The sequence below is a fragment of the Bos grunniens genome, chromosome 14 (genome assembly GCF_055505025.1).
Source record: "Bos grunniens cultivar Pamir isolate PY7600 chromosome 14, Bosgru_T2T1.0, whole genome shotgun sequence".
NCBI classification, from domain to species: domain Eukaryota; kingdom Metazoa; phylum Chordata; class Mammalia; order Artiodactyla; family Bovidae; genus Bos; species Bos grunniens.
Window position 1 is genome coordinate 4,826,106 of NC_141178.1, and position 26,301 is coordinate 4,852,406.

The 26,301-nt window shown below is 41.7% G+C and overlaps 2 protein-coding genes across 3 annotated transcripts in view; one reads left to right on the forward strand and one right to left on the reverse strand.

The window, feature by feature from the left end:
* E2F5 (E2F transcription factor 5) overlaps positions 1-21,129 on the forward strand; it is a 35,689-nt gene extending 14,560 nt beyond the window's left edge. The window contains exons 2-8 of one of the 2 annotated variants that reach the window (XM_086335810.1): positions 12,693-12,802; positions 13,658-13,819; positions 15,054-15,097; positions 16,961-17,025; positions 18,291-18,558; positions 19,081-19,125; positions 20,357-21,129. In XM_086335810.1, coding sequence (XP_086191936.1) covers positions 12,693-12,802; positions 13,658-13,819; positions 15,054-15,097; positions 16,961-17,025; positions 18,291-18,558; positions 19,081-19,125; positions 20,357-20,466 — 804 coding nt within the window. In that variant the 3' untranslated portion in view covers positions 20,467-21,129. Of the gene's footprint in view, positions 1-12,692; positions 12,803-13,657; positions 13,820-15,053; positions 15,098-16,960; positions 17,026-18,290; positions 18,559-19,077; positions 19,126-20,356 lie in introns of both variants that reach the window. The other variant, XM_086335809.1, reaches the window with a different exon arrangement.
* On the reverse strand, positions 21,118-26,230 carry RBIS (ribosomal biogenesis factor). Its single transcript, XM_086335807.1, has 4 exons — positions 26,158-26,230; positions 23,754-23,870; positions 21,513-21,629; positions 21,118-21,247 (listed from the first exon to the last, which is right to left on the reverse strand). The coding sequence occupies exons 2-4, from the start codon at positions 23,865-23,867 to the stop codon at positions 21,176-21,178; spliced, it is 303 nt and encodes a 100-aa protein (XP_086191933.1). The 5' UTR covers positions 23,868-23,870; positions 26,158-26,230; the 3' UTR covers positions 21,118-21,175.
* Between the last annotated feature and the right edge of the window lie 71 nt (positions 26,231-26,301).

Sequence of the window (26,301 nt, forward strand, 5' to 3'; positions counted from 1 at the left end):
TTGAACCCGATTCTCCTGCACTGCAGGCAGACTCTTTACCATCTGAGTCCCCAGGGAAGCCCTGGAGGAGAGAAGCCACTGGCCAAGGAGTGCCGCAGACTGGAAGCCGAGGCAGGGTCTGCGCTAGAGCACCCCGAAGAAGCACAGCCTCGCCGTGACTCGAACTCAGGGGGTCATGTTTGGACTTCTATTTATAGAACTGTACGATAATCCATCTGTGTTGGGTTTAGTTCAGTTCAGTCGTGTCCGACTCTTTGCGACCCCTTGAATCGTGGCACGCCAGGCCTCCTTGTCCATCACCAACTCTTGGACTTTACCCACACTCATATCCATCAAGTCAGTGATACCATCCAGCCATCTCATCCTTTGTCCCCTTCTCCTCCTGCCCCCAATCCGTCCCAGTGTCAGGGTCTTTTCCAATGAGTCAACTCTTCGCATGAAGTGGCCAAAGTATTGGAGTTTCAGCCTCAGCATCAGTCCTTCCAATGAATACCCAGGACTGATCTCCTTTAGGATGGACTGGTTGAATCTCCTTGCAGTCCAAGGAACTCTCAAGAGTCTTCTCCAACACCACAGTTCAAAAGCATCAGCATTCAGGTTTCTTCACAGTCCCAACTCTCACATCCATACATGACCACTGGAAAAACCATAGCCTTGGCTAGACGGACCTTTGTTGGCAAAGTAATGTCTCTGCTTTTGAATATGCTATCTAGGTTGGTCATAACTTTCCTTCCAAGGAGTAAGTGTCTTTTAATTTCATGGCTGCAATCACCATCTGTAGTGATTTTGGAGCCCCAAAAAATTAAGTCTGACATTAGTGGTAATTTGGGATAGCAGCAATAGGAGACTGGCTCAGATGCACTTTCTGACTCTTCTCCCTTAATCTGAAGTGGCTGAAGTTGGTTCCCATTTATTCTCTTTCTCAATTACCTGTTCTTTTCTTAATACCCTTTATCACAAACGGGGTTGATTCTTCCTTTATTTGTTTGCCTGTGGTTCCCCTCCAGACCAAGTGCTCTGTGAGGTGAGGGTCTGTGTACACACAGTACATGGACTGATTCAGCCAGTCTGTCATCATTTCAGTTCAGTTCAGTCACTCAGTCGTGTCCGACTCTCTGTGACCCCGTGAATTGCAGCACGCCAGGCCTCCCTGTCCATCACCAACTCCCGGAGTTCACTCAGACTCACGTCCATCGAGTCAGTGATGCCATCCAGCCATCTCATCCTCTGCCGTCCCCTTCTCCTCCTGCCCCCAATCCCTCCCAGCATCAGAGTCTTTTCCAATGAGTCAACTCTTCGCATGAGGTGGCCAAAGTACTGGAGTTTCAGCTTCAGCATCATTCCTTCCAAAGAAATCCCAGGGCTGATCTCCTTCAGCATGGACTGGTTGGATCTCCTTGCAGTCCAAGGGACTCTCAAGAGTCTTCTCCAACACCATGGTTCAAAGGCATCAATTCTTCGGCGCTCAGCCTTCTTCACAGTCCAACTCTCACATCCATACATGACCACTAGAAAAACCATAGCCTTGACTATATGGACCTTTGTTGGCAAAGTAATGTCTCTGCTTTTGAATATGCTATCTAGGTTGGTCATAACTTTCCTTCCAAGGAGTAAGCGTCTTTTAATTTCATGGCTGCAGTCACCATCTGCAGTGATTTTGGAGCCCAAAAAAAGAAAGTCTGACACTGTTTCCACTGTTTCCCCGTCTATTTCCCATGAAGTGATGGGACTGGATGCCATGATCTTTGTTTTCTGAATGTTGAGCTTTAAGCCAACTTTTCCACTCTCCACTTTCACTTTCATCAAGAGGCTTTTGAGTTCCTCTTCACTTTCTGCCATAAGGGTGGTGTCATCTGCATATCTGAGGTTATTGATATTTCTCCCGGCAATCTTGATTCCAGCTTGTGTTTCTTCCAGTCCAGCGTTTCTCATGATGTACTCTGCATAGAAGTTAAACAGGGTGATAGTATACAGCCTTGATGTTACTCCTTTTGCTATTTGGAACCAGTCTGTTGTTCCATGTCCAGTTCTAACTGTTGCTTCCTGACCTGCATACAGATTTCTCAAGAGACAGATCAGGTGGTCTGGTATTCCCATCTCTTTCAGAATTTTCCACAGTTTATTGTGATCCACACAGTCAAAGGCTTTGGCATAGTCAATAAAGCAGAAATAGATGTTTTTCTGGAACTCTCTTGCTTTTTCCATGATCCAGCGGATGTTGGCAATGTGATCTCTGCTTCCTCTGCCTTTTCTAAAACCAGCTTGAACATCTGGAAGTTCACAGTTCACGTATTGCTGAAGCCTGGCTTGGAGAATTTTGAGCATTGCTTTACTAGCGTGTGAGATGAGTACAATTGTGCGGTAGTTTGAGCATTCTTTGGCATTGTCATCAGCTTCTAACAAATAGAATGGATGTGATCAAATTTGACTTAGATGAAAAGGCATTCCCAGCAGGGTAGCAAGTGCCAGAGGCTAGAGAAAGAGATGGTACATTTAAGAAGCTATAAATCAAATGACTATTGAATTTAGAGAATGTGGTTGTCATTTAGATATGATTATAGGCCTGAACTAAGGTAGTTCAGTTAAATTCAGTTGCTCAGTCATGTCCGACTCTTTGCGACCCCCTGAACCTCAGCACGCCAGGCCTCCCTGTCCATCACCAATTCCTGGAATTTGTCCAAACTCATGTCCATTGAGTCGGTGATGCCATCCAACCATCTCATCCTCTGTTATCCCCTTTTCCCCCTGCCTTCAGTCTTTCCCAACATCAGGGTCTTTTCAAATGAGTCAGCTCTAGAGGCAGTGGAAATATAAAGAAGTGAAGAAATATTTAGTTGTAGAAGGGACAGAACTTGGATACTGAGTCTAGGCAAAGGATTGCCGAGTAATGGCGTGGTCATCTGAGTGGATGGTGGTCATTTTCACTTAGATGTTACAAAAAGAGAAAAGGAATTTGAAGCAAAGGGAAGTTCAGTTCTAGATATGTGTGAGATGCCTGCAGGCCATCCTTGAGTGAATATTTAGCAACCTGTGGGATTTATGAATCTGGAGCCCAAGAAGAGACCAGGGTTACCAGTTTGATTTGGAAATGATCGGTTTATGAGGTTTAGAGTGGACAGAGGACTAAGTGGAATTCTGCAAAACACAGCCCAGGAGCAGCAAAGAAAAAGGAGACTTGGAAACAGCCCGAGACCGAGTAGGAAATAAACCTGTGAACTGGTGGCAGCAAGGCCAGGGAACAGTGTTTGAGGAAAGAGGGAACCAGAGTCAAGTGCTTCGGAGGATACAAGACTTTGTAGTATCCGTTGGATTTAGCAACAGATGTCCAGGAAACATTTTTGGCATTTAGACATTTTGAATGATTTCTGCTTCTGATAATCTAAACAATGACTAGATCAAAGGATATTAAAAATGCAAAAAACTTTGATGGCTGTTGCCAAACTGCTTTACAAAAAAAATGATGCTTATAGTCTACTAGAAGCATATAATCATGACCAGGAACCCTCACCACATCAGGACCAGCCTAGTGGCTAAAAGGTCAGCCCACCAGGCTCCTCTGTCCATGGGGATTCTCCAGGCAAGAATACTGCAGTGGGTTGCCATGCCTCCTCCAGGGATCGAACACAGGTCTCCTGCACTGCAGGCACATTCTTTACCGTCTGAGCCACCAGGGAGCCTACGTCCTGACTCTATTTACCATGTTAAGTGGCCTTGGGCAAGTTACTGAGTTTACTTTCTGCTTTTACAAAATTGGTGACAATGGTTGTTATTATACAAATGGCTAAAGGGAGTTCTACGTTTAAAACACTGAAAGTGCCCGGCACATTGTAAGTGCTGTTTCCAAGTAGATAACTGGGTATTCTGATGTTTTCATATTCTGGAGATTTGAAAGGTGATGAATAATAATATCTCTTTTTTTTTTTAGTCAGCTTTATAAAGGTGTGATTTGTTCAGTTCAGTCACTCCGTCGTGTCTGACTCTTAGCTCCCATTCTAAGTGTACGATACAGTGAGTCTGACAAAGGCTTGTACCTGTAACCACCACCACAGCCAAGTGTAGAGCATGTCCATCACCCCAAACAGCTCCCTTTTGCCTTCTCCCAGCCACCCCCCGACCTCCACACCCCGCTGAGGACCATCGCTCTGTTTTCTTTTCCATGGATTAAAACTCAGAGCTTCACGGGAGTGTGCTCATACAGAATGCACTCCAGCTTGAGCTGCTTTCCCTCAGCAGGACATTTTGGAGACTCACGCCTTTTGTTACCTATATTAGTAGTTCATTTCTTTCTGTCCCTGATTGGTATTTCGTTTTGTGGCTGTACTTCACTTTGCTTACCCATTCACCTGCTGCTCCCAAATTTGGGCTTTTATTCAGGTATAAGTCTTTGTATAGAGGTGTATTTTCATTGTTTCAATTTGCATTTCTTTATTCTTTTGTTGACTCTTTAAAAGTTTGAAAACTTTTTTAAGGCTGTGAATTTTGGGGTGTGAAATGTGTCTTTTGTCTGTTTTAATTTGTGGTTTTAATGCTTTCTTATATGTGAGTTTTAATTATTGAAATACTCAAATCTTTATCTTTTCATTTTAATTTCTTCTGTAGATTTGACATTTAGAAGTTTTTGGTGAAGGAAATTTTTGATATTTTGATGCATATACATGTGTGTGTGCGAGACAGATCGCAGTTATTTGGGGGTGGGGGTTAATCAGTCTTCGGAATAGGCTGCCGGTCACAGTTACGAAGGAAACTGACATGGAAATGGGGTGTAACTCAGCCATCGGGCACATGCACTGTAATCCCTTTGAGATTTTTAGGTTCATTTTAAAATCTGACTAATGTATCCTTGAATGTGACAAGTCCAGGTATTCTGAAACCATTGTTTATCCTTTAGATAATAAGATTTTTGTCCATAGCAGGAGTTTTCTGATTAGCTAAGGGTTTATGTCTATTAATAACATTTCTTACAGAAGAACATTTAAACCATTTTGGTTTGAAAAATTTCCAAAATCCATTACGTGTCTGCAGTTTAAAGCTGAAAAGACTGCACTTGGTTTTGGTGTAACTCAGATTAGTCATGATGAACATTATTCTTTGTATCCTTTAGGTGATAACCTAAGGATTATCACCTTAGGTTTTGAGGTGATAACCCCAAAGCTTTTCTAAGTGTGGTGGATTATTGCTGTGTCCAGTGGCCTCAGTGTCGTCTGCTTTGTGAGTTTTTATCCTTCCTATAATCTCTGCCACATCCTTTGATGGTTGTTGCGGTTCCTCACCAGTGTCCTAGATGGTACTTCCAGTTTTCTTGTGCACATTGACATTAAATAGCCCCACCATTAGGAATCATAGAAAAGGAATAAATAGGATCCAAATGAGCGAACTCTTTTTGAGTAGTAAAATATAGTTTTTTGCATCTATTTTTGCTTCTCCACAAGCCCTTTCTTCTACTTCATTGTGCTTGACTGTGTTCTGAAGTATTAAAGTTGCAGATAAATAAAGATGGTCCTTACATTCCATAATACATTTTTCAAAGGTGGGTGTTTTCTTACTATAAGTGAGAAACTGAATCAATAATAGTCATAATGACTAACACGATGTAATACTTGTGCAAGGCACTCTGCTCAGTGTTTTGGATATACTCATTTAATCTCAACATCTTAACTGCTATCTCACAGCCTAGCCCATGGCCCTGACTTCTTTGCCACTTCTACGGTTCCTAACTTCTAACCATTAGTTCAGTCAGTCAGTCATGTCCGACTCTGCAGCCCCATGGACTGCAGCACGCCAGACCTCCCTGTCCATCACCGACTCCCGGAGCTTACTCAAACTCATGTCCATCAAGTTGGTGATGCCATCCAACCATCTCATCCTCTGTCCTCCCCTCTCCTCCCGCCTTCAATCTTTCCCAGCATCAGGATCTTTTCAGATGAGTCAGCTCTTCACGTCAGGTGGCCAGGGTACTGGAGTTTCAGCTTCAGCATCAGTCCTTCCAATGAACACTCAGGACTGATCTCCTTTAGGATGGACTGGTTGGATCTCCTTGCAGTCCAAGGGACTCTCAAGAGTCTTCTCCAACACCACAGTTCAAAAGCATCAATTCTTTGGCGCTCATCTTACTTTATAGTCCAGCTGTCACATCCATACATGACTAACCATCAGGGTTATAAAAAATGTGCAGACGGAGAGCCGGGTGGTAGAATAGCAGATGCTGCCTAGTTTGGTTCCTGGTATAACAACGTAACATACATGAGAATTTCAAAGCATGCAGCTGGGGACTCGGGCGAGCAGTCTCTAGAACTGAGTCCTAGCAGGCTTTTCCTACTTAAATAGATATTTTATCAACTGTCTTCTTTTTCCTTTTGAGAACTCTTTGGTGACTTGCGTAAGACAGTACAATTAAGCTTCTTTTGAAAAGCTTATGCAGAGTCTGTTCAAACATTTTAAGAATTAGAACAAAGTTAAAGCTTGTGCACTTGAAAATATCATATACAGTAGCAGTTAGTTTGGGGTAGCAAAAGCACCGCAGACTTTTAAGGAGAGATTCCTTCAGGAAAAGGTCACTGATTGAAAACACTTGGATGCTTAGTGCTGGTTCTGGAGGGAGCGGTTTGTATCCTTAAAGTAAGTAAGTTATTTTGTGGTGTTTAATTTCCTTATTGATTTAACAGCTACAGATGCCTTGAAAGCAGAAAAGCAGCCTCCTCCAGGAACTCTGTCCTTTTTGCCCCCACCTTCAGTAATCTCTCTTTTTTCAGTCTCTTATAACACTTCACTTTCCAGAACTGTTTCATTTTTTCAGCCTCATTCTAGAAGGTGGTAGCCACGGTCTCGAAGTCTTGAATATGTTTACAATTTTTTTTCTGGTCATCATTTTTAAATAAATAAATAAATAAATACATGGAAATGAAGATCTTTTGGCTTTTTCAGACCATTTTTATACTCTCAGTGAAACCATCAGTGGTACTTGAATTGCTATTCAGTGCATCTGTATAGCTTGGGAACTTTTGACTGTCCACCACATGTATTTAAAGTCTTTTAAAATGATAGCCCATTTGAAAATATTTTGCCACGAATTTGTTTCATAAATGTATAATTAATGCCAAATTTCATCTGACTGTTCATTAGCCTTCTGAATCTGCTTCCTAAAAAAACAGGGAGAATGATACCTACTTTACAAAGCAGTTGTCAGCATTAAATTAGATAATATCTGTGAACGATCCTATTACACAATTACCCCATTACTGGCTTATAAATGGTTCTTAACTGTGGGTTGAAATCAAACATTTTACATCTCAATTATCTTTAACAGTGTTTGAAATGAGTAATCTTATCATGAGATAAAGCAAAATAACTATCGAATACAGTTGAAAATGAATTTGCTCAGGTTTTTAAAAAATTCTCATTAAAATATTTTATAAGCCGTCTTGACGCATCACTTGAGGTCCTCCTACCTTATTTTCAGGATCCCATCACTTGTGCATGTTTGTGTGCGTGTATGTAGCTAATTGATGTTTTGTAGTGTTCCTGCTGCACGGTTTTGGTTTCTGGATCTGGACCTCCTCGCTGTAATGCTAGTCTCGGAAGCACAGCAGCCAAGACGCTGAGTGCACGCGTGGTAACAATTGTGGTCCTGGAGAGTGAAGTTCCTGCTTTGCAGATGGAGAACCTGAGAGACAGGACGTTTCCGTAGTTACCGTGTTTATGTCAGCCCTTCTGAACGCAGCGTCAGGCTCCATGGGGATAACATCCTTGAGCAAATGAGCTGCAACTAATCCTAACCCAAATAAAGCTAGCCCCCATCTCTCCGACCCGAGTTAGCAGGGGTCTTACTGGAGTCATCTGCTAAAGTGAGGGGGCGGGGCCAGAACGTCCGTGAAGCCCTGTTAGCACTTACTCGTGATCTCTGTCAGCTCTCCGGGTTGTTTGACTTGTCCACCTCTTAAAAGCATCACAAGCTCTTATTTTGTTCAAACTATGGATATCACTTTGTTCACTGGTGGTGAGATTTTTAGAAAAAGATCTCATATTTGGAGGGGAAATCTGTGTCAAAGGGTTCTGTCTATCTGTCTGTTCTGTAAACTCAAGCATCTAGTAGATGCTTCCTTTATGGCTTATGCTCCCCTTACGGGTCAGGTGTTACAATAGTAAATGTAAACTTTCAAAGTAAATTTAATGCGTTTGACACATGGGTGTTTATTCAGTGCTACAGGGCAGCATGGGATGAAGCCGCCCCTGTTTTGTTCTCTGCCTGCCCCTGTCAACATCCTGGCATTCTGCAGGGCCTCAGGGACATGCCCAGAAATGCCAGTGGCTGAGCCCAACGGGGCCTTAGTGGGGCCCAGCATTGCTGCTCCAAGGCTTGCCTACCTTGGGCTCTCCTAGACAAGGATCACACTTTCTCCTCTCAGCCACTTCTCTCCTCTCTCTGCTGGAGGAAAAGCACCCAGAAGGAGGTGCCTAACCTCTCACCTTATCTTCCGTTGTACAACCTCTCATCATATCTACTATCATATAACCGTATCTGTTGCCATATAACCGCTCACCATATCTACCGTCGTGTAATGGCTCACCGTATCTACTGTAGTGTAACCTCTCAACATGTCACTGTCATAATTTCTCACTGTATGTACTATCGTGTGACCTCTCACCGTGTCTACCGCCGTGTGACCTCTCACCCTATCTTCTGTCGTGTAACCTCTCACCGTATCTACCGTCGTGTAATCTCTCACCTCATTTACTGTCATGTAACCTTTCACCGCGTCTGCCTCCCTGTAACCTCTCACCACATCTACCGTCCTGCACACGCGCGCTCCTGCAGAGCTCCGGTTGGTAGTGTGCCCTCTTACTGTCTAAGGCTGATTGCCTCCGCTCATCTGGTCACGTCCCCCGCTGTCCACCTTCCACTGTCTCTTTGGTGGCTGTCCCTTCTCTCTCCTGCATCACAAATTATCCCTCTCCCCCCTTGACCAGGTCATTCCTCTCAGCATCCTCACGTGTGGAAATTGTTCCCTTTTTAAAAGGAAAGAGAGATGAAGGAAAGTGGAAACTTCCTGGGGAGGCCCCATAGTTTCCTGCAGCCGCTGCCCCCTTCTGTTCCTCTTCCCAATAAATGTCCTCAGAAGAGCTGTCCACTCCAACTTTCCTTTACTCTTGTCTTAATCTCTCCAAGAAGGCTTTTGACTCTGCTGCTGTCAAAACTGGCTGCAAGGTCACCACGATGTCTCCATAGTCAAATCCAGGAATGCAGGCTCGGTGAACTGGCTCCCCCTGCCAGCAGCCCTTAACACACTCACTGTTTCTTGGCTCTTGGCTTTCAAGACCCCACTCTCCCTGCTTTTCTTACTTCAGTGGCAGCCTGCTCCTCATTCCCTGGATCTTTAACACTGCCAAACCCAAGGGTTGGCCCTCAGACGTCTTCCGTGTCTATGCTCACCTCCTAGGCGAATCCAGTGGGTGCCAGGCTGTGTCCTAAAATGTCTTACTTACTGATGACTCCTGATACTGTACCTCCACTGGGACTTCTCCCTTAACCCACACACTTCTCATATCCAGTGGTCTTGATTTCTCCCCTGGGGTGTCAAAATGGCCAGAGCAGAGTTCCTGATTTCCAGCGCCCCAAACCTGCCCCTCCTGCAGCCTTCCTGTCTCCAGCTGCCTGCGTCAAAAAGGGAAGAGTCGCTGTCAATTGCTTTCTCAGTATCACCTGCTTACCGTACCTTCAAAACAGATCCCGGATGTCACCATTTCTCAGTCTCCACGGCCATCTCTTGAATGGATTGTCACCGCTGCCTTCTCACTGGTTTCCTTGCTTCCACCAGAGAACCTTTTAAAACATTGAGTCAAGTTCCCGTGTGCTCAGAGCTTTCCAGTGGCTTTCTGTTTCAGTGGGGGGGAAAGCCGGTCTTCACAGTGGCTGCACGAAGGCCCGGTGACATGGCCCCTGCCGCCTTTTCTTCCTTGTCATCTCTGTCTCCCTCTCCCTGTCTCTCCCCTCCCTCCTCCTCTCTCCCTGCCCCACCTCCCCCCCCCCCCCCCCCGCTACTATTCCACCTGTCCTCCCCCGCACCTCTTCCAGGTGTTCCTGGGGTCACTGTCTTCAGTCCAGACTACTTTATCAGGGAGCCCTTCTCTGAAAAGTCTGTCAAATGCAGTACCGGCCTACACGCGTTCTTCCTACGAGAATACTTACATTAATACATGTTCACCGCCTCCCTCTTTTGAGGGCAGGGCTGTTGTTCTCTCACCACTGTATCCTCAAGAGCCAGAACAAGCCTGGCACCCCGTGGGAGCTGAAGAAGTGAATGCAGTTGGTGATGATTCGTGGTATGGGTTTATGAATACAAAGGTCTTGGATTACTTAATAAAATTAAGAATTTAATGCAACTTTTTAAAACCCTGCATAAAAAATATGATAGGTCCATATCCATGCCAACTCTTACCCTTGATCCCTTGTTTCAACCTGTATTTGATGATGAGGCTGTTACCAACATTTAAGTATAAATTACCTAGAGGACAGTGTGCTAAGATTATCCTGCATAGCCCCCACAATTCAGCATATGTTATCCCATTTTATGAAAAGGAAATGAGGTTTAAAAAGCCTGAAGCCAGTTGAAGATAGGAAGTGGCAGGGCTGGGTTGCATCTGGAGCTGGTGTGCCCAGCTCCAGAACCAGACTTCAGCTGATGCAGCTGCTAAAATAAAAGCCTCCTGGAGATCCTCTTTAAGTTTGGTCATTTGTATGTTTATATGCTTTAATAGATTTTTAAGAAATGATACTTCGTTTTGGGAATCAGGGATTCAATTTTGTAATTGTTCAGTCAGTCGTGTCCGACTCCTTGCAACCCCATGGACTGCAGCACGCCAGGCTTCCTTGTCCATTACCAACTCCTGGAGTTGTAATTGTTAAGCAGTGATAAATAATAATGGAGAAGGAAATGGCAACCTACTCCAGTCTTCTTGCCTGGGAAATCCCATGGACAGAGGAGCCTGGCAGGGTACAATCCACGGGGTCACAAAGAGTTGGACATGACTTAGTGCCTGAACAACAACAAATAAACTGTAAATGAGATACTTTTCACAAATTTTGAACTAAACTTGAGATCTCATGGCTCTTTGCCTAGTGACCGAGAGTAGCTCTGTGACCTGGTTCATACCTGGTGAGCTGTTGCTTTGGTGTGTGAGTCCGTAGCTACGGATGACGCAGAGCTGAGAGTGCTCTGGCTACTTCTCAAGAGGGAAATGAGACATGAATTCACAACTTAAGATTCTTACAGTTAGCTTTGCGGCAGACGATTACTCTTGAGAAAGACAGCCTCACACCTCAGAACAGAAACTCTGCTGGTAGATGAGACAGGGAGGGAACCGCCTAGTACAGTGAAGAGGGTATGGGCGAAACTGTGGCGAGTCCTCTTCGTTTTCTTGTCTTCCAGAAGAGATGAGCCAAGTAGTCAGAGCTGGGGATTCAAACAGCCTCAGGCCCTGCTTCTTCCTTCTTTCTCTCTGCCACACCCAGTCACCCTCCTGGTCCACTGTCTGAGGCACGAAACCCCTGCTGAAGACCTCAGCGGTTGGCAGCAGGCACTTGGTGTTTCTGGTGATACAACCACCAGATCTCACTTAGAGGTTCCAGAGGCCTGCGGAGTGAGCCGTTGTTGGTCACACTTGCTCCCCGTGGAAGGAAACAAAAATGCTTCCCTGGTTTTTGTAGGAGGAACTTTATATATATAGAATGAAGCAGTTAGTGACACCCTGGGGTAGCCAGTAACTAATCATCTGAGACTAAATTCTGTAGATAATGTACTGAACATTGTCAGTAAGGACATACATGTATTTTTTTGTTACTACCATGAATCTTAAATGTGACTCCACGTTCAAAATAGTCTTGACTAATCTACTCTGAAAAAAGAGCTTTCAGGTAACCTCTGAGGTTCTGTTTATACTGGTGAGGAACAAATGTCAGAAATGTGAGTGAGAACCAATTAGAGGAACTATAACAGCATTCCTCAATTCATTCATGACATGGTAGCATGAAGTATTTTTGTTGGTCTTACCTAATGTAAGTGAAACTACCAAACTTCTGTATTTGCTAGTACCACAACCTTGTGCAATAGGTTTTTATTTCTTGTCAATTTTATGCTTTGTTTTGGGATGGCATGATTCATTCCTCTATTTTCATTGAATTTAGAAAATGCAGATTGTGCATTTCAAGGTATTATACAATGTGTGTATAATTTAGAATTTTCTACTCAGTATCTTGACTTCATTGTTTAAAAATCGCTGAGATACAATTAAAAAAAAAAGTAACTAAGGCTGTCTTTAAACAAGACTGTTCTTGAACAGAGAAATAAGATAGGAAGTGACAAGGGCAGACAATTAGCAGCGCCTCTTAAGGATTAGCCCATAAGGTGATATGAAATATTCTCATTGTGTTCTTTTATTTTTGTGGGCTTTGTGTCATGACCTTTTCATTTTTTTTCCTCCATTCCAACATCTGCTGGCTTTTAAATGAAATCATTTCTTTGGTATTTTCAGTGTTTGATGGTTGCTTTGCACATACCCTGCTATTGTTCCCAAGCAACTGACCAGGTCAAATTTAAGACTGGGCTCTCATGCTGTGACCTTAATAACCAAAGCCTTTTTGGCCTTAAAATATGAATTGTAATTTATTTCTTTGTTCACCTCCCCCCCTTTTTAAACAGGCTGCAGATACTTTGGCTGTGAGGCAAAAAAGAAGAATTTATGATATCACCAATGTCTTGGAAGGAATTGACTTAATTGAAAAAAAGTCAAAAAACAGTATACAATGGAAGTAAGTTACAAACCGCTCTAGTCTACCGTTTTCTTCTCAATGCTCTGTGAACGCTGACCTTTCTGCTATGTATGTCTCCTGAGTCCTCTGTCCCAGCCATCTACACTGGTCACACAGCCCCTCGCATGTCCCTGCCACACCTCTGGGCTTCTGTGTCCCTCCTATGTGACACGGGATGGCCCCTGGCTCACTCCGCTGTTTAAGTTACACTCTCACAGTTCAAGTCTTCTCCCTCCAGCTGCTCACTTGGTGCACACTGCATCCTGCTCTGTATCATTAATCCTTCTTTGCCCGGGTGTTCTATGTACTCACCTAATATAAACTCCTTGAAAACAGGAACTAAGTCTCATACATACAAGAATATGTACTTTGTAAATAATGATTAGTTGAAATGCATGTTGTCATTTGTTAACTGTTGTATGTTTGACTGTGACAAACATGTTCTTTTCCACAAATTTGCCCCCCTTATCCTTCGCTTTTCAGTTTATTTTAGCCAAAAATCCCAACAAAAGACTAAAAGATGGTAATCTGTTTTACCCGCATCCGAGTCCACATAATGAGACTACCAGTGTGACCATTCGACTCCGGCATCCTTTGGTGCCTCAGTTACCAGTCGACCTTCTAGAGACAAAGAGCACACTAGGACAGACTGAGAATTTTGTAATTTGGGTGTTTGTTTAGACAATGGTATGGTGTTTACGTTTTCTCAAGATTTTAATGGTTAATGATTTTAGAAGAGTGTAAAGATTTTTGTTTTAAATATATTTGGTGAGTTTTAACAATTTTTACTATAAAAATTAAGTGATGTTAACCTGGGTCTAATACTGGGGATATTAATTTTCATATGTTTTTAAGAGGTGTAGGTGCTGGCTGTAATACTAAAGAAGTCATAGATAGATTAAAATATCTCAAAGCTGAAATTGAAGATCTAGAACTGAAGGAAAGAGAACTTGATCAGCAGAAGTTGTGGCTACAGCAAAGCATCAAAAATGTGATGGACGACTCCATTAATAATAGATATCCTTTTGAATAGAAATCCTTTTAAATCTTTAAATACATAGATATAATATGTATTTATATATTCTTTCAGTCTGAACATCAGTTACTTTATTCTAGTGTTTTTAGAGACTTCAGTTTTGCAAGTGATTATAACATTCTTCTAATAATTTATATGAATATTTTTAAATGGTTACTTTTTCAAGTCGTATAGTACATCTATTAGCAAACAGATGCGTCTGTTGCAGATTCCCCTATATGTGGTCTACCCATTGACAGGATACACTACACTAGCTAACGTGTGCTTACAGGGAGTCTGCAAATGTGGAAGTCGTTGTTAAACCATTGTTCTGAACCTAAATCATTCAGTGTTTCAGAGTTTTTTAAAAAAGTAATTTTGGTTTGAAAATGAACTATCACAGGCCTGCAATCAGTCCAGGATACATTCTGCCTAATATTAACCCAAAGATAGTACTTTAGTAGAGGGTAGGGTTCCAAGGCTGGTTGGGATATCTACCATATTTGGGGAAAAGCATTAGTGATATACTCCATGTGTTCCTTATGACCACTGTGTTCTTTCAGATATGTGACTGTTGATTTGTGACTTACCCATACTCATATGGAACATTTGAACTACATTTATCTTGTACCACCTCTCATGAACTTCTGAGTGTGTATATAATTTTTCACTCTCTTGTCTTTTGTGAACAAGTCCATGATGTCATTTGTTATTTTCTTTCTAGAATCAGAACTCCTTAACAGTTTGATAATAATGGGGGTCTTCAGCTGTGCCTTGTGGAGCCCCGAGATTCCAAAAAGCATTGAACTAGTTGATCACGCACTTTGCTGCACTGCTTGCCAAGATCGCGGGCACGCCTAGTTCCCCAAACCATGACCCAAGAAGAGTCTCGATGCAGCGACTTCTGTAGTTGACTCTTCACTCCCACCGACAGCATCCTTCCCCCATCAGTGTCCTTGCCCAGAAGCTCCTGTCTGCATGGAATGCACTTCCTTCCCTCTCCCTAGAGTCCTCAGATGACACAGAAACACAGAGTGGCTCCTTCTTAGAGCGAAGGATGGATACTTCTCTCACGGACCTTTGATTGCCTTTTCAGACAAGACTTGTGTTCTTTTTGATCTGACCATGTGTGACAGTCCCTTCATGCATTTGGTCACTTTGGCCTTCAGATTTATTATCTTAATTTATATATCCAGGCCTTGATATAAATGTTGTTCCTTAACTCTCTGACAGTACATTTTCCTATGTAACTCATGAAGACATCTGTAATTGTTTTAATGGTAAGTACTGTTAGTAAATTTTTTCTTATGTTCTTCCTTTGATCAACGTATTTAGTGTAATGTGATTTAAAATTCCCCATGCAGTCACCTCAAGTCATTATTTTCTGTATTTGTGGACATTTTTTGGTCTCCCTCTATAGTGCTATGTGTTGATAGGCTGCTTTCATTTCTGTTCTCATGACAATAACTGCTTTTCCCAGGTTTCACTTCATTTCCTGCCCTGGTAGGTATAAATTCTGTGTGGGAGAGGCAGCGAAGACAGAGAGGAATTAAATAACAGTCTCAGAGTCAGAGAATCACAGAGTCAATGACTAAACTTGAGCTAGAACATGGTTATCATTGATGTGCCGGAGAAGGCAATGGCACCCCACTCCAGTACTCTTGCCTGGAAAATCCCATGGACGGAGGAGCCTAGTAGGCTGCAGTTCATGGCGTTGCTACAGTCAGACACGATTGAGTGTCTTCACTTTCACGCATTGGAGAAGGAAATGGCAACCCACTCCAGTGTTCTTGCCTGGAGAATCCCAGGGACGGGGGAGCCTGATGGGCTGCCGTCACCAGGGTCATGGGTCACACAGAGTTAGACACGACTGAAGCGACTTAGCAGCAGCAGATGTGCTGTTAAATCTGGAAAATTATTCCTCACCTTATTCCATCCCTGGCTTCCATGTTTTCCCTTTAAGATGATATGCTCAGTTGCTCAGTCGTGTCCAGCTCTTTGCAGCCCGTGGACTGTAGCCCGCCAGGCTCCTCTGTCCATGGAAATTTTCAGGCAAGAATACTGGAGTGGGTTGCCACTTCCTACTGCAGAGGATCTTCTGACCCAGGCATCGAACCTGCATCTCTTGCGTCGGCAGGCAGGATCTTTGCCACTATGAATAACTAAAATGGAGGTGGGGGCTGAATTCCCATAATATATATAACACAAGTAAAATATGCATGGGCTATTAAAAGGACAGTCTTGTATCATGCACATACCAAAAAAAAAAAGTTTGCCAAACGCTTTGCCAAGTAGAATCTGACTCTTAAGACTATGCTGGTTTTATATGTGGCCTTACTGCTTAAAGTTTGGGGAAATATTCTTAATGTTCAGCCCAGCAGATATTACTGTAGATGCTGGCTTCAAAAGTTCATGTAAGCTTAAGATTTCACTGTATCATACCTATTTAAGCAATATAAATACTTAACTAAACAGTGTTATTTAAGTAAGGCTGAAAGGAAGTTCTGAGAGTCTCAGACATGATATGAGCCTGAATGAAAGCAAAATTAACTTGAGCAGAATTTGTTAATGAGAATAGAGTGAATACATTTACCCTGTTGTAAGATCTACTAACACACGTGTTTAGTTGCTCACTCGCATCTGACTCTCTGTGGCCCTATGGACTGTAGTCCACCAGGCTCCTCTGTGCATGTAATTCTCCAGGCAAGAATACTGGAGTGGGTTGCCATTCCCTTCTTTAAGGGGTCTTCTTGACCCAGGAGTGAAACCAGGTCTCCTGCATTGCAGGCAGATTCTTGACCATCTAAGCCACCAGGAAAGCCCTTGAGGATTAAATGATGTTATATATATCTGTATCTCTGTATATAAAACTGATAGATATATTACCTCATTTAATCCTCAAAAACCCTGTGCGGTATCTGTATCTCTGTATATAAAACTGATAGATATATTACCTCATTTAATCCTCAAAAACCCTGTGCGGTAAGTTATGTCACCTCCATTTTACAGAATAAGAACCAGAGCCCAAGGTCACCAAGTCCCAGCATTCTGACTCCACAGCCCACTCTCTTGGCCGCTGTATTGCAAGATCAGTAGTGTTCCTAAAATGTAAAAATCTTTATTTCTTAATTTTTTTTGACCAGGTGATACACTTTTGGCCATTCAAGCACCTTCTGGTACACAACTGGAGGTACCTATTCCAGAAATGGTACGTACGTAGGATAGCTTTTGTTAAAATGGATCTGCTGTTTCACGAGGGACAAACATTTTCTGGAGCTGAACATGAGCTAATTGTAAACACTTTCAAGTTACTGCTTTTAAGTTGTCTGTAAGTATTCATATCTGAAGTTAGATGTCTTCAGTACTTTTGCAAAATTATGGATGTGACTGATCATTTAACATATTAGTTTTTGAAAAATCTTATTTGAGCTAGAAGACATCAAGGAATGAGTGATGATACAGTCAATAACCTTAAAAAATCAGTTTGACCAATCTACAGCCAATATAACAATCCTGAGGAAAAAGTTCACTTTAAATATCAACAATAATATACTGCTTTAAATTAGGTCTTTTAAAAAACATTTTCTGGCTTATTGAGTCAAAGATATCTGTTGACTCTATGCTAATATAAATTTCACGATTTTCATTTTCAAATTTCCTAAAACAGATTTGAAAACTAACAATTTAAAAAGGTGGAAAAAAATTACTGTTACTTCCTATTACCTCCTTTGCTTCTCCCAGCCATCCTAGAAGTTCCTATTTAGGCATTTATAGCTCCTGAAGCCTCAGGATACAAATCACCTTTTTGAAATGGAGGGATTTACATTTATATCTCTGTAGGAAAAATCAGTTGTCTTTGTGCTTTGCTGAATGGAAAAAAGTTTTGCCTTGTGAAACTTGCTGTTTAAGACCACATGTTGAGATGACCACCGTAAGCATGGCTGCCGCCGCCAAAGAGAGAGCATTCCACAGCTGAGGGAAACGCTCTGAGCACTGCTCAGCACAGAGTGGATCATTACAGCAAAAATAGGTGCCTTCCAGCATTCTACAGCTGGGAGTTTTTGATGACCAGTATTTGAGAAAAGCTTACTTTCTAGGGTCAAGAGCTTTGTAATCCTCAATATCCCATTCTACTCCTGGTCGCTACACTATTTTGATTTAATGACTTACTTTTGTTGTATTTAGTTAGTCCCTATAGCTTTGCCTTTCTTTAAATGAAAATATGGTAACACATTTACAGTAGACTTGGAAAAAACAGAACAAGGTTACAGAGAGTTCCCTCATGTATGGATGTTCCATTAGTTATTTTTTTAAGTAGATAAAGATTTTTAGTTGGAATTTCAACATGAAACTCTCTAGAATGCATACACAGAGAAGTAGAAGGATATGTAGTTGCCTATCTCATTTTTAATGTTTCACGTTGGTTAGAGGTGTTAACCTTTGTTCATTTGTTTATGCCCAATAACTTCAAAGGGTCAGAATGGACAAAAGAAATACCAGATCAATCTAAAGAGTCATTCAGGACCTATCCACGTGCTGCTTATAAATAAAGAGTCCAGCTCATCTAAGCCCGTGGTTTTCCCAGTGCCCCCCCCAGACGACCTCGCGCAGCCTCCCTCTCAGCCTCCTACCCCAGTGCCTCCACACAAGCCCAGCTCGGCCGTCCAGAGCCTGCCTGAGCCACCTGTCTCTGAACGAAGCCAGCCTCTCCAGCACACGCCAGCCACAGACTTGTCTTCAGGTGAGTTCACGGCCATTGTTTTCAAAAGCAGAGAAGAAAATATGAAGACTGCATTGGACAAGTTAGAGAGCATTTTTGAATCTCTCAGTTGTGATGTTATTCTCTTGTCTAGTATAGGAGACAAAATAGTAAACCTAATCAACAAGTCATAATTTTGTGTCTCCTATGTGCCCAGCACTGGAATATGTATTATGAGGAAAATTTAAAAACAGATCCTGTCTTTAATTATATTCTGTTGTTTAGTCGCTAAGTCGTGTCCGAGACTCCTTGCTACCCCATGGACTGTAGCCGCCAAGTTCCTCTGTCCATGGGATTTTCCAGGCAAGAATACTGGAGTGGGTTGCCCATTCCCTCTCCATTTAATTGTATTACTACTACTTGTTTCATAGACTGTGTAAATATATATGTATTTACAGTTTTCCTTAGGATTCCATTTTGGAATTAAACCATATTTGTTCTTTTTGCTGTCAAAATATATAAAAAGAAACGTAAAAAAACTTTTATCACATTTGTTTCCAGCAGGATCTATTAGTGGAGATATCATTGATGAGTTAATGTCTTCTGATGGTAAGTAGTTTAAAAAAAATAACTAAACTTACATATTAATAATGCTTTTCTAGAATTTGAGTGGCCTTATGATTTAAAAGACATGAAGAACCTGTATTTTTTAACTGCTTAATGTACTGTGATGGTTCATGAAAGTTATAGTTAAGTTATAGACATCATGAAGCATTTCTTTGCCTGCATTTTTATGAAAAATAACTCATAAGGGGATACTTAATCACATTTACAGAATAAACTTCTATACTGTTGGCATACTAGCCCTTTTCACACCTGAAGAATCTGGCCAAGAAGAGTAAAACAATATATCTGAGTCAACAAGAAATCTGAAAACTTAGTTTTGTAAATATGCCCATCATGGCCAATTTCTGTGTTAGCCACATCATCTAACCAGAAATAATTCCTAAAAATCAGCTAATTTTAAAATTGTAGTTACTTTTAACAGTAACTCTCTGGGCCTCTGCTTCCTGTAAGTTCTTGGATTCCTAACACATACCCACGGCAGCTGTTAAATTAGCAAGCATTCTGCTGCTGCTGCTGCTAAGTTGCTTCAGTCGTGTCCGACTCTGTGCGACCCCATAGACGGCAGCCTACCAGGCTCCCCCATCCCTGGGATTCTCCAGGCAAGAACACTGGAGTGGGTTGCCATTTCCTTCTCCAGTGCATGAAGTGAAAAGTGAAAGTGAAGTCGCTCAGTTGTGTCCGACTCTTAGCAACCCCGTAGACGGCAGCCTGCCAGGCTCCTCTGCCCACGGGATTTTCCAGGCAAGAGTACTGGAGTGGGGTGCCATCGCCTTCTCTGAACAAGCTTTCCTAGTAACCACTTAAGAGACTTATCAAACATTTCTGTAAAAGCAGAGAATTTCAGCATATTTATTAATTTATGTCTGATTCCTTTCTCTGTTTTCAAAGTGGTAGCTTATTTAGCAGATCAGAGAAAATACTCTGTTTCTGAATCATTTTAGTGATGAATTCAACCAATAAAATTTCTAACTTCTGTTTCCCAAGCTAAACCTATAATCAGTGCATAAAATGTTTTTAAATAAGAATCTTTGAAGATACACACAAAACACAAATTATTAATTTGATCATTACATTTCCTATTGTATTTTTTTAATTTCCTGTATAACATGGGAAGCATAATTTGGTTTGATGTTTTTGATAGTGTTTTATCTAAGACATCATTACCTGTATGCAGAAACCATCTTTAACACTGCATTTGTGTTTTTGCTTGCAGTGTTTCCGCTCTTACGGCTTTCTCCGACCCCAGCAGATGACTACAACTTTAATTTAGATGATAATGAAGGCGTTTGTGATCTGTTTGATGTTCAGATACTAAATTATTAGATTCCATGGAAACTTGGGACTGTTATCTACCTCTTAACTGTGTAACATTTTAGACTTCTTAATAACCTAAGTATTTAAAATAATGAATGTAACACCTTTTTAGTTCACTGATTCTGAAATGTTCTTCCCTAATACTTTATTTTTGCTTCACAAAACTTCAACCATAAAAACAAAGGATTCTGACTGTTTCAGGAGAAAAAATGATTTCACATCCACCAACCCTCCACACCCTCAAGTAATTACTTTCTGAAATTTCAACTTTTCTTCCCATTCTGAACCCTTCTGTTTTCTTCCCCTTATATGAGAAGAAAGTTAAAGCAGACTTCAGGTCATGAGAAACAAGAAAGTTGGCCAAGGGCTCATCACTTGTTCTGTCTTCCACTTGTACTGCCACAAGACCGTCCGTGTTCCTTTGTGTCCTCCAATCCAGACATTCACTGCCACTTATAACGTGAAGGGTGTAAACTAGGATATATTAACTGTTTCAGTGAACAGAGTTTGTGAAGTGCCTTCTGTTTTAGCACTTTAAGTTCATCACATTTTGTTGACTTCTGACATTCCACTTTCCTAGGTTATAGGAAAGATCTGTTTATGTAGTTTGTTTTTAAAATGTGCCAATGCCTGTACATTAACAAGATTTTTTAAATAAAATTGTATAAAAGATTAAATTTATTGGTCTTTTTGGGGAATTTGATGCATCATTGGTATATTACAACTGAGCCATTAATCTGGTAGCTTCATCAACATTAACTGGTACATTTTCATGACACTGCTGAGGTATCTAGAGAGAAGAAATTACATTTTAAAATTGAGATAACAACTGTAAACAAAAATGACAGTCTACTGACATATATTCCAATATAATTTCTTCCAGTTGTACTTTTGGAAGTAGAACAGTAAATTCCCATATTTAGACTCAATGTTTTAAAGTCTGAATGTGCTATACATACTACAGAGCCAAGTACTAAAAATTACAATCAATATGGGCTTTGAAAATTTGGAGTTTAATTTATTAGCCAGAACAAAAGCAAGTGATTTCTACTCACCAGTTGTTTCTGCAGAGGTTCAAGGGAAAGGCCTTTTGAGAAGTTTGCCAGTTCCTTCTGTATATCTATAAAAGCTTTATTCACTCTGTTAACTTTTTCATCATTCACAATGTTTATCTTTTAAAAAAAGAAAAGAGCAGTAATTCATGATCTTAAATCCATTACAGATAAAATATAGGCAACTTTAATCTTATTAAACCCCCAAATCTATAAACTCTTGTCCATCCTACCAATTTGTGCAGATAATTCACACTAAAATTTTTAGTCTTATTGAGACACTTTAGACATAAAGGTTCTGTTTAAAAAAAAAAAAAGAATTATGTAGCTATACCTTCTACCTTGACTTTTCCTGGTATAAGCAGGCCAAAACATGTGCCTATAATCTTTCCAGGCTATGACGCTACCATCTCTTATCTGTGAAACGAGGACCCTGGATAGAACCCTTCGAGAGTCCCAACAGCACCTCTCCGAATCCTCCTTGACGGCAGCACCTGGCCGTCTCCTGAGAACAGTGGCCCGTGCAGCCCTCCGTGCTTGAGTCTACAAGGCTGGGGGGGGGCATTCTGTTCACTGCTGCGCCCCAACCGTTTCTCCTTCAAACTCCCAGCTGCTCTGCACCTTACGCGCCAGGACATTCTGACATCCTTCTCACTACTGTCACCTACCTAAACCATGATTACTTACTCCTTTGTGAAAGATCTCAAACGTTGGCTCACTGACCCCCCACGTGCCTGGCATCACTGCTTAGTGGCTTCAACAAGAACCTACCCGATGGCCACTTAATCTTTTCAGGTCCTCGACTCCAGGGATCTTTCCCACGACTTAACCTTGCCATCACTGCCATGTGGTACCTTAGGCTGCACCACCTCCTGTCCCTCTAGTTCACTTAGTTTATTAGTAATTCTTAAATCTCACTGAAACCTTTTCTAAGTTCACTACTGTTCACATGTTCCACCTCCACTTCTTTAGCCTACACAGATCCCATGACCACTTGTCAGTCACTCCTTACACCCTCTTAACTGTCCGCCTTTCCCTTGATCAGACTTGTGTGGCAACTTGGTTAAACTCAACCATCAGCCTTTTCTGAGCCTGAAACGGTAGCTGTAGCAAGTCACAACTGGCTGCCTGGCTTCACTTAAGTTCATTTCCACCAACTTCAATTTACCTTTTTTATGTGCTGCCTGGCAATCTTACCCTAATAAGTTAGGCTACTTTCTGAGAAAATTATTTGATACTTTCTCCAACCAGGCTGCCTACCCACAGGTCTTTTCCAGTAGCATCCACGAAGCTTCTGGGACTTCTGTCTAAACAAAGTAATCTTTCCCAAATACACCAAGCTCTTCCCCAACTGGAGGCCTTTGCACTCACTATTCTCCCTGCCTAAAACATGCTGCTGCTCCCAATGCTTCACTGCTCTTGGCGTCACTAGCTCCTGTCACTCAGGTCTTGGCTTCAGCATCAACCTTGAAGTCAATTCTATCTACAGTTGTCACCCCAAACTCCAGTCATATCATTCAGCTTTATTTCCCTTTTAGCATTTCCAAAGACAAGAAACTGCTCCACCAAAAAGTTTAATTCAGCTAGTTCATGAAGACTGAAAGATAAAATGTTACATTTCTATGGCCCATTATGATAATTAGTAAGTCCTTGAGAGCTGACTCCATCTAGTACTTAAGCTTGAAAACATTTCCTTGAATCATCTTCTTAAGGTGTCTACTTGAAATTTCTCATTCCCCAAATATTTTGAAAAGAAGATAAAGCAACTCTTTTCATTTTGTATTTTAAGAAACAAAATATTTTATCTCCTATTTTCAGGTTTTTATTTGAGCTCTAGGTATCTCCAGAGAAATAAGAATTAACTGAGGAGAAAAAGAATGGGTGCTGACTGACATTCCATGTCTTGGCTCTGTTAAGAGCTTCTTGAATATATATAAATTTACAGAGAACTTTTCCATAACATTTTTTTTTTTTTTAATGATTTCCAGGCTCTGAGAATTAACTGTTACTTGGAGCCTCATACATTTGCAGTTAAAATGTTTTCCTTTTGCACATTTGGATTCAAGAAAGGGAGGTTATTTTTCTTCATCATTTTTCTTTTTAAAACAAATACTTAAAATCATCTTGCTTTTTTGTAGGAAAGGCTAAGAACCTGTTTTAAATATTAACATTCAGGTTTTCAGTAGCTTTACAATTATGCTTTGCTTGTAAACAGTAAAGTCAGAGTGCTTAAGTGATACTCACCTTCTTAAGATTAGTGGTAACTGGTTTTGCTTTATTTTTAACCTTAAAGCTTTTTTGGCTGGCTATGTGGAATACATTCCTGGACTTCTGCCCTCTTAGTTTGTTCTTGGCCATTGTCTAGGAAAAAAAGAGCGAGCTCAATTAAGTTGCCCACACTTATGAACTGTAAATCAATTAAAATTTAGGAAGGTACCGATTAAATTTAAGAAGATCCACCTTGCTCCTGATTATTTTTAAAACTGCTACTTGTATTAAATTCCATGTCTTTTGGTCCTACAGATTTTCCTGTTTGAGTGCAGAGAGTATCTAATTCTTTTCTGCATCTCTGGCACCTGGACTGTAAGAGGTTCCACATTAATTTCTGCCAGTTAGATACATTAAGTAATATTACCAACACAACAATGGTTTTTTTTCAACTTTCTGTGGCATCTGACAATGCTAACCATTACAACCCATCCTTCTGCTAGTTTACATATTGATATTCCACTGGGGTTCCTTTCATACTCTAAGACTGGCTCCTTTCTTCTTCTTTCATTCCTTTTTACTTGCCCCATTTTCACTCCTGTGTGCACCTCCTCAAAGTTAGTCGCTAGTCATGTCTTTGCAACCCCATGGACTGCAGCCCTCCAGACTCCTCTATCCATGGGATGCTCCAGGCAAGAATACTGGAGTTGGTTGCCATGCCCTCCTCCAGGGGATCTTCCCAACCCAGAAATTGAACTCTGGTCCCCTGCATTGCAGGAAGATTATTTACCTCTGAATTACCAGGGAAGCCCCAGCTCCTCAAAATCAGTACTTAATCTTGCACATCCAAATCCCAGCCTTACTTTCATGACTTCCATATCACTTCTGTGTGAATGGTTCTTGCCTAAAAACTTTAGATGTTATCTTTGTTCTACAGCTAAACACACTAAGCCTATAAATTCTACTTTTGATGTTGAGAAACATCTCTCAAACCTGTCTTTAACAATGCACATGAGGAACAATTTCAAAAATATTAACAGTTAAGATTTATTAAGCTTTGACTACATGTACAAGCACTATGCTAACATTTTATGTGCTTTACTTCTTACAAAAATACTTTGTGGGAGGTACTATTTCATCCTCATTTTATGGATTAAAAAACTGATGCAAAGATAAGTTAATCTACCCATTGTCACACTGTTAGTAGTCAGGGGATGCCACGATTCAAAGCCAGGAAGACTAGATCCTGAGCTCTCGTTATGTGATATGGCCTCACATATACATAAAAATGCAACACAAAACCATGATTTAGTACTGCCTAGTTCAGGACTAGGTTATTGCTTTAGTCCCTGGGACAATTTGGTTAGACTCTAGGTTGGACAAACTTTACTCACAGACCAAATCAGGTCAGGCACCTGCCTTTGTAAATGACTTTATTAGAACGCAGCTCTGTCCACTTAATTATGTATGTATTGTCTGTGGCCGCTTTCCTGCTACAACTGTGGCTTGCAAAGCCAAAAATCCTTACTCTTTGGCCCTTTAAAGAAAAGACTGTCAAGCCCTGGCTTAAACCATATGCATTCAAGTCTATCCTGCACGGTGGTACACAATGAACAGTCCCAATGTTAAAATCCTTCAATGGCTTCTCCAGCCCACAAAAAGCAATATTCTCTGTCCTGACATGTTGCAGGAAACCTCATTCTAGCATAAATGTGTCAAAGGTATCTTCTGCTATATCTCTGTAGCCACCTTAGAATACTAATTAATCTCTGAAGACTCTGCACATTCTTCCTTTCTTCCCTTTGCTCACATCGTATCTCTTTCAATGTCAAACTTTAGGAAACAACAGAAACGGCAAAGCTTCCTGAATCCTAATAGTACTCCTAATAAAAAAAAAAAAAAGAACACAGTAGAAAATACGTATTATAGAAGCAGAAAATACACATAGAAAGTCACCCCAAATTAAAGTCCTTCCAATAAGTAACCAGAATCCGATCATTCATTAACCAATTACTACGTGCCAAGTGCGGTACAGAACTCATATGCATCATATGAAACATATACAAACACAAGACACATAGACAGGGGCTGAGACTGGCAGCATAAAGCGGAGTGAGCAGACGGAAAGATCCAACGGGCCTGGGGACTCGAGGAAGGCTCGTGCAGAAGGTGACAGCTAGCGGGGTACAGGGCGGGGACAGGGGTCGCCCGTGACGACCCCGTGGAAACGAATGACCAAACAAAGACTGTACACTGGTCCCCCGCCCCGGGCTGAGGGCCCAGGACTCGGCCTTCCGGCCTGAGCCCGCGGGCCGGCGGCCGAGGACAGCCGCCCAAGGCAGCGAGCGACCGAGCCGACCTCCGGACGGCAGCGGCCCGCAAGGCCCGCCCCCGCCCCGCGAAGCTTCGCGCTAGCGCCCGGGAAGTGTCCTTTACTAACCTCTCACCAGGCCTCCGACACCCTCGTAGAGCCTCTCAGGTTCCAAGTAACGCCATCTGCACGCGCGAGACCCGGAAGTTCCGGGATGAGAGGGCCTGTCAAAGGGCCTCCTCAGGGCCGCGGTTCCGCCCCCGAGCGAAGCCC

What these genes read in the sequence shown, in the direction of transcription:
- RBIS (XM_086335807.1), bottom strand. Translation starts at nt 23,867, where the DNA reads ATGGCCAAGAACAAACTAAGAGGGCAGAAGTCCAGGAATGTATTCCAC. An exon ending in TTACCACTAATCTTAAGAAG is followed by an intron (nt 21,630 to 23,753) that starts GTGAGTATCACT and finishes TTTTTTTAAAAG; the next exon opens with ATAAACATTGTGAATGATGA. An exon ending in AACCTCTGCAGAAACAACTG is followed by an intron (nt 21,248 to 21,512) that starts GTGAGTAGAAAT and finishes TCTTCTCTCTAG; the next exon opens with ATACCTCAGCAGTGTCATGA.